At 35.7% G+C, this 8,271-nt stretch overlaps 1 protein-coding gene across 1 annotated transcript; it reads left to right on the forward strand.

Annotated features, from left to right (window-relative positions):
- The first annotated feature begins 1,453 nt into the window (after positions 1-1,453).
- On the forward strand, positions 1,454-4,273 carry LOC117100381 (protein mono-ADP-ribosyltransferase PARP12-like). Its single transcript, XM_033240047.1, has 2 exons — positions 1,454-1,653; positions 3,008-4,273. Exons 1-2 carry the CDS (start codon positions 1,490-1,492, stop codon positions 3,840-3,842), a joined length of 999 nt encoding a protein of 332 aa, XP_033095938.1. The 5' UTR covers positions 1,454-1,489; the 3' UTR covers positions 3,843-4,273.
- Positions 4,274-8,271: the final 3,998 nt, after the last annotated feature.

Raw genomic sequence — 8,271 nt, forward strand, 5'->3', positions numbered from 1 at the left:
CTATTCCACAATGGTACATGCTACAACTTTTCTGATTGCAGATTTGGAATCAGAAGTAAAAGATGTCCTACACCACAAAATCTGAAGGCTATAGGCACTGTACTTCCAAAGATATTAGCATACGAAAATCAAAGTTAATTTCACAGTGCACTAATTTGTGCCACGCCCACTTTTACATCTGCCGCTACGGGAAAACAAACAGGAATTGGAGTCTAAAAATTTCAGGTTTTTCAATTCACATGAATAACTATCAGTGTAAAAATTTTTTTAAATCTATGATCCCATGGCATGGAATTACCCAACTCTTAAAAAAATTAGTTATTTCCTATTATGTTAAAATATGTGTAGTTTTCAACATAGTATCTAACCATGAAGGAGCTGAGTACCAAAGCTGAAATTTGGTGTATAAGTAGATCTAATATATCTGGTTAACTGGTGTAAATTTAAGAAAAGATTTTAACTGTCCACATGACGAACCGTTAATGGGAAACATAGGCTTTTTTCACTTTTTTAGGGCTGGTCCCAAATTTGAATGGATGCCATTCCATTTTAATTCATTTGATCAGCCTATGCTTGCTTGTGGCTAGAGACAACTACCCATAGATAATATACTGTAATTTAAGATGTATACACTCACTCATATGGACACAGGGTGACATTGAAAATCACAAAAAAAATTGCATCGTTAAACAAAGTGGCTATTTTGAGTGCAGATAACTTCAAAAAAGAAGGGATAACAGTTAATCTGATGCCATGTTTGTGTAATATGGTAGAGTATAAGTTAGAATACCAAGTTTGACCTTGATAGCTACACTGTATTACCAATCCAGAGTTATAAGCTTCCAAAGTTGGAGGAAATTGTGTTTGCGCAACTTGAAGGGCCACGCCCCTTTTTTGAGGAGTCAATATCTCAGAAACTACAAACCTATAACACTATATTTTTTTTAAGTGTTGGTTTTTCACATAGTGGATCATTTTTATGGAGTTTCATCAAAATCTGAGAGGGTCATATTTTTTTTTTTTTGAAATCTGGTTGATTTGACACGGAATGACCCAGCAGTCACAAAAGTAGGGGGGGGGGCAGAAAAATTTGAGGGGCCAGTGGCTCCCTAGCCCCCCCCCCCAGCTTCCGCTGCCATTGTTTTGAGCTCTGGCCCTGAAAGGCTTTAGAATATTAGTTTGCTCTTTTAGCCGGGACCACAGGCCCTGTTCAAATGTACCACAGTTCCAAAACAAGCCATGTTGGCCCTTATCAAAATGCGCTTAAAATGTTAAAAATGCCGCCAGTTGGGCCCAACACAACCCAGGCCCCCAGGGCAGTAGGACTCCGAAGGCCCTGCTAAGATATATTTATTGAATGCTGGCAATGACGACAATGACGATGATGTCGAGATAATATTTTTTATATTGTACTTGCATTTTTCTAATATTTGAGATTTGTTTACTTACCTTCAGGCTAAATAAAAATAAATATCCAAGAACCTGGAATATGAACCTTCGAGGAAAGTCACATCTACTTGTAAGTGTATCGAAGAACAGACACAGTGAAGAATACAAGAAAATACAGACATTGTTTCAGACTACACTTTCAGGAGTAGATATTACAAAACTGGAACGAGTTCAAAACGAGACCTGCTGGGATTTATATTCACGGTACAATAATTTTTAATATAGATAAATATTTCTTACTCATAACCAAGAAATATTGCTTTCTTGGAAAGCTTTTGATCTGCCATTCACTGGACCTTAATTTCCACCCTCAAGGCTCAAAAGATGGCTGGAGGTAATATTGCCTCCATCCCTTAAAAGTGGACTGCTTCTCTAAAAACCTCTGTATAACTAGCAAGAGAACTAATAATCTGAGCTTGCCCAGGGAGATCTTATGTCCTTGTATTGTACCTGTTCTGCTATGGGAAGCCTTCTGTGGATACCCAGGTTTAGAGTGATCTTTTAGCCTTCCCCACTACATATTATTCTTATTATTATGAAGCAGGGCCACAGGGCCATCCATGCACTCATGATAATTTGTCTACTCAATATTGTTCTTTTTCTAAACTTAGCCTTTTGGTGTTACAAATGTGGCAAAGACAAGCCAAACCAGTCACTCTTCGCAAATCGTGTTTCAGAGAAAATGGCCAAAACATGCTGGAATGTCAATTTTTAAAAATCTACTCTATTGCACGAAACTAATCTTTACATATCTATACATCATTCTATGCTGTTATTTCCCCCCCCCCCTTTCAATGTTAAAACAACTCTTTTTAAGGATTTGATGATAGTTTCTGCATGAGAAAAGCCTGAAATCATAAACTTTGAAGGCTGATTTCTCATATATTGTTCTTTAAACAGCTGTATGTTTAAACGCTTGTAACTTCATAAGGAAATGTCCGATTTGAATGATTTTTTTTTACCATTTTATAGCTATTGTTTTACTCTCTAGTGGAAGTGACTAGCTTGAACACTGGTTCTAGGCAATGTTCTTTGTTGTTTTCATAAAAGTCCAAAGTTTTAATAATGCCTTTTCAGATAAATTGTTTGCCTTAATTGAGATTTTTAGTCAAATTGGCACTACAGACATCAAGATTCAAAACAAATACAGTAGTAAGATTTAATACTTATAATAATAATGATAATATAATGATATTAATAATGATAATAATAATAATGATAATAATAATAATAATAATGATAATTTAAAACTTTCAATTTTACGATGCCTTTCAATAATGAACCCCATTTCACTAATACATGATTTATCAGACAATTTCCACAAGAACCACTAGTTTATGTTTTTAATTATATAATGTGACAATCAACACTTTCATTATTGAATGCTAAATAGTAAACTAACATTCGATATGAACCTGACTACACCAAACACCATGGGCAGCACCAATGTTTTACATTGCCACTACCATCACCAGATGAAAATGATCCAAATAGTTAGCAGCTCTATAGATTCAATTTTCCATGCCCAAAATAATATAATTTTTTCCTTACTCAAAAGGCAAAAGGAAGTTATGATGAAAAAGAATCCCAGCAAACCAGTGCAGGAGCGTCTACTGTTTCATGGAACTACACCTGAAAAAGTTGAAGATATTTGTCGAGATAATTTTGATTTTCGTTTGAGTGGAACTCGGGTTGGTGCAGTCTATGGTCAAGGTGCCTATTTTGCAAGCACATCGAAGTATTCTGATTCCTATGCAGAGGCTGATGGCTACAATGTAAAGAAGATGTTTGTAGCACGAGTCCTTGTCGGAAGTTACACCACTGGGACCCGTGATATGCGCAGACCACCGTATAAAAATTCTTCAGATAAAACAAAGGGGATGTATGATTCTTGCGTCGACAACACAAGTAATCCAAGTATATTTGTGGTATTTGATAACCATCAAGTATATCCAGAATACGTAATCACATATTCAACATCCAGTGCCAATCAAACTTTTTATAGTAGTACCAACCAAACAAGCTCTTATAACCCATATACAGCTGCAGCAAGATACGCTTACAGTGCCAGTCAAACATCTGATACCAGTACCAGCCAACGAAACTCTTTTAACTCATATACAAGTACAACAGCTAGAAGGGCTTACAGTGCGAGTCAAACATCTTATACGGGTACCAGCCAACGAAACTCTTATACCCCATCTACAAGTACGACAGCAAGAAGCACTCACAGTGCCAATCAAACATCTTATAGTAGTACCAACCAACCAAGCTCTTATAATTACCCACCAAGTCTGACAGCAAGCAGCACTTCCAATCAGGCTTCTAGTAGTAGACCTAGTTCTTCTACAAGTTCTAGTCGCAATAGCAAATCATCTTGTGTTTGTATGTAAAACAATTATGACATTATTGTTGCATTGTTTATAAGGCTGTAATACAGATGTGTTGCATATCTGTTTTAAGCGCTCCAAATGATTTAACAAAGAATATCTGATATATTCTATTGCACTGTGTTTCTAGAAAGAATTATTTCTTTGATTATATTTTTTTTTTCATTATTGAATTCATTATTGAACTCAAAAGTAAAGACAATAAGATTGACTTGGTAGACTAGAAACACTAAATTTATTGTTCACATGAATATTTCGGCCTGTCCTCAGGCCTTCTTCAGCATGAGTGACAAACATTATGTAAGTTGGCTGTTACAGAAATCTCAATATAATATAATGAATACATCTATTGGTTTAAAATTTTAACAAAGTATAATGCAGGGGCGTACCGTGGGGGGGTCGATGGGTGCGATCGACTCCCCCTTTTAAAGAAAGTGCCCTTTTAAATATGATTTTTAAAAAAAATCTAGCATAATTAAACTGCGCCTAACATGAAGGTAGTTAATATCCAAATAAATTATCCTTCGCCAAAAAAATGTTTGGTGGCCCTTCCTTTTAATATTTTGATTTTTTGTCTTTTTTTTAAACAATCCATATAAAGTTATACATTTTTAATCAACTTGATATCTCTAAGCCCGTGCGCCAGTGGAGTTGTGTTATGTGGTTACGCATCATTGCACTCTGCCATTATTGTTATCTGTAGCTGCGTGTTTTCCGTGCAGCAAAATAATCTATTCGCGCGCAACACAAAACCAAAGGCAATGTAATTATTTGATGAGAGCAATTTTTTCTTGTGAGGTAGTTGAATACTGTAGATTATTTTTTTTGGAATATAAAAATGCCAAATAAAGAAAGAAGAAGAAAAATAAAAGAAAAGGAACTCAGAGAAGACGCAAAACGATGCAGGACGCATCGGAAAATTAATGATAACAATTTGATCTTTAAATAAAGAGCTATTAATTTTTTTATGTAAATATTAGGTAAGTTAAATTACCTTTAGTATTGAAAGCGTAGTTTAAGTATTAGTTATTGAGAAAAACGATGAAGAAAAACTAAGTTAAAAAAATATATTAAAATATAAAATTGAAAGGAAAACGATGAAGAAAAACTAAGTTAAAGAAATATATTAAAATATAAAATTGAAAGGAAAACGTTAAGAAATAAACTCATACAAAATGTTACTTTAAGTAATTATATGTTCCCTATATCATTGTTTATTTTTCAATACAGTATATACATTTATAACTTTATTTTTAAGAAAAATTAAAAGTGGGACGATCCCACGAAAAAGAAAAAAAAACCCCTTTTTTTTAAAATTTTTTAATCTGAAATGCTCACAGGCCCGTATTCAGGAGTTCCGCAATCCAATAGGCTGGTGGTATATTGAGTGAATATAGTCTGGTGTTGCCCAAAAACTACGTTTACAATTAGGCCTATTTTGTCAGACTTGGTATTGAACTTAATGCACTAGAACGTAAAAACGTAAATTTTTCCCCTTTTGCGGCCCCCTAGCCTCAGCCTAGTTGCTCGCTTCACTCACAAATAACGCACCCCGCGATTTTTTGAAAGCTTCGCTAAATTGCTCCAATTCAGCTTGCCCCCTGCGTTTTCGTTTCGACCCCCCTTAGATTTTTCACCGTACGCCCCTGTAATGCACATGGTGATAGGCCCCATATATATGCGACTGAAAAAATTATGGGTAATTCTTTGTCAGCAAGAATTTTGACAAGTACAGTACCACACTTTTATCCATGTTTAATGAAACATTGTCAAGTCTGAATATGGTAAACACAACAATCTGACAGTTTACTGGTATAGCCTCTGAGATATACTCACCTCCATAATAGGATTGGATGCCAATACTTTCTTTTCCACTTGTGTTTCTTCATAAGAACCTCCTACAGTCGCGAAATATCGCATAGCATATTTTAACTAGAGGGATGCGTTTAGTGTCAGGTTTGGTGGTAGAAGAGAGAAGATCTTGTTCACTTTCTACTTAAAATAATGATGAATGTGTCTATTTAAAGTATACTTTGATACACAGTGACATCCAACTAGACAGTGGTATCTTTAATGTCAAATCCTTCTAGAGTTGGAACCCCAGATCTTACCATTACTATTACATCTTGTAAACGTTTAGTGATATATTATGAGCAAATTTATTGCATGTTTAATTTAAAGTTCCTTACATAGACAACTAAATAGGTATAATACCACCCTAAAATCTCTCTATCAATACCAAATTTTAGTGAGATCATATTATTAGGGAGTTTTTGCAACCTTAGGAAGACGATAATGAACGAATACGTCATCTTCATGATCATCATTTGTGCCTAAATCATTCTTAGAAATACAATGATATAAGAGCTGAATGTGATTGTTGATTTTTGTGAAAAGCACGGATGGCCTTCGCTGTCACAGATATGCTGCTGTAGGAGATGGATCTACTAGACATTTGATGACGTAGCCGTATTGGTTACCGTTTTCGTAAACTTGCGAGACCTCTCAATTATAGTAGATTTACGTCTATTAATACGTTAATCAATGACATTTTTTTCTTTGCACATGATCTTTGCACATTACATTCAAACTGTTGCTCATCAACTACCGAAAATGCTATCGTACTTAATCCCACACAGATTAATTTTATAATGGCCGGGACATTTCCGCTGAGCCCCGCCCGCCCACTTGATATCATTCCTACGTACGTAATCACGTGCATATGCGGGACAACATGTGTGTTTGTTAAGCACGCGCCTTCTTTTCCTGGCATTCTTCTGATTGGTCCGTTGTTGAGTTTGATTGACACTCCAGAAAGGTCCATAATAATAACATATTATAAAAATGTATGGTCAGTGATGAAATAAAAAACTTGAATAACTAAATTCATTATTTGTATGGTATTCCTTATTTTTTGTGCATATTATTCGCTTTTAATGGAATATTGAAAAAAAAAAAATTCCTCACGAAAAAGCATAGCAGAGGTAACAACATTTGTTTTCCTTGATACTTAAATTGACTGCAGGTTACTAGAAAATTGTCAAAACAATAACAATCAATGTTCTAATAATAATGAACGATTCTGGGGCGGATGTAGGAGTTGGCGGGAGAGGGTGCTTGATAGTCCATAGTCTCTCTAGGTGCCCGGAAATTGCACTCTCATACCTTAAAAATCTTACCGGTAATTCATATCAAATATACAGTACAACCATTATTTTTCTTAATTCAATTTTTTTTACCTCCCCCTCCTCCCTCCCGATTTCGTTCACTGATTCAAACACTGGACTGTATACGGCCAAGGGCTTTCTAGTGGGATGGATATGTGACGGGGGCGTGCACTTCTGGAAAAAAGCATGAAACTTTGTCTTAGGGGGTTTTTGTGTATGCCGATTCCAAAAATTGCAGGAAACACGTTGTCACTCCAACAGTTCCCGCCGAAAATGGGGAAAATCAAAATGGCCCCCAAAATAATTGAAATGTTCAATGGCCGCCAAAAAGAAAAAAAGAAAAAATATATGTTTAAAGGATCATAAGTGCTTACCTTACATGCCGTGATCCTGGTGTCAATGCCTATGTTCTTCAGCTAAAGGAATCCAAAAAAACATAATAAAACACATAAACTACCATAATATCTTCATTGTGATAATAAAATATAAATTCACAATCTAAAATGGCGGCCAAAACCAGGCTTATGTTATTGAAATGGCTACGAGTGCCCTTACTATGATCTTGGTGGCAATACTTACGCTTTTAGGTTAAAAAATCTAATAGAACATGAAGTAATATACAAATACAGTAGGTAAATAATAGAAACAGTCCTCAAATTTAGGATCGAAAGAATATATATCACCAGACATTGACCTTCAAGGAGAAAGTTCCTTGAAATATGTCTGACGGGATTCGAACCTGCGACTTTCGCTGAGAAGGCGAGCATCGTACCTCTAGACCACGAATAAGTATGGATATTGTCACAGACTCTATCCAGCCACATACGCTTCAACCATGGAGGAAATAATATATTTCCTCCATGCTTCAACGCACAACTGATTATATTTACGCCCTCACAACGGGTGTGGTCACTGCCTAAAGGCCAGTTTATACTTGCACGATAACGTTATCATGCTAAAAAGCAATTGTTTATGAAAATAAAAGAAATATTAAAGAGAAGTTTTCACACTAGCACGATTCGATCAAAAATAGTTTCACAAACCAAATCAAATGACGTCATAATCATGGAAAACGATAAAAATCGTTTTACTACTACAATTTCATCGCTTTCCCTGGAAGTGCAAAATCGGCAATCTAGATGTGCCATAATCACCAATTTTCTCACCTCAGCCCCAACCATGGTGGGGCTGATGTGGTATACATCCTCCATCTGTGGAAATACCCCCTCTCGGGACCCCCCTCTCGATCCCCCTCTACTTTGAAT

Source organism: Anneissia japonica, unplaced genomic scaffold (genome assembly GCF_011630105.1).
Source record: "Anneissia japonica isolate Jap-2015-1 unplaced genomic scaffold, ASM1163010v1 scaffold284729_len43978_cov133, whole genome shotgun sequence".
Classification (NCBI taxonomy): Eukaryota; Metazoa; Echinodermata; class Crinoidea; order Comatulida; family Comatulidae; genus Anneissia; species Anneissia japonica.

Coding starts and splice junctions, on each gene's coding strand:
- LOC117100381 (XM_033240047.1), top strand. CDS start 1,490: ATGAACCTTCGAGGAAAGTCACATCTACTTGTAAGTGTATCGAAGAAC. Junction 1,654..3,007: donor TGCTGGGATTTATATTCACG/GTACAATAATTT, acceptor CTTACTCAAAAG/GCAAAAGGAAGTTATGATGA.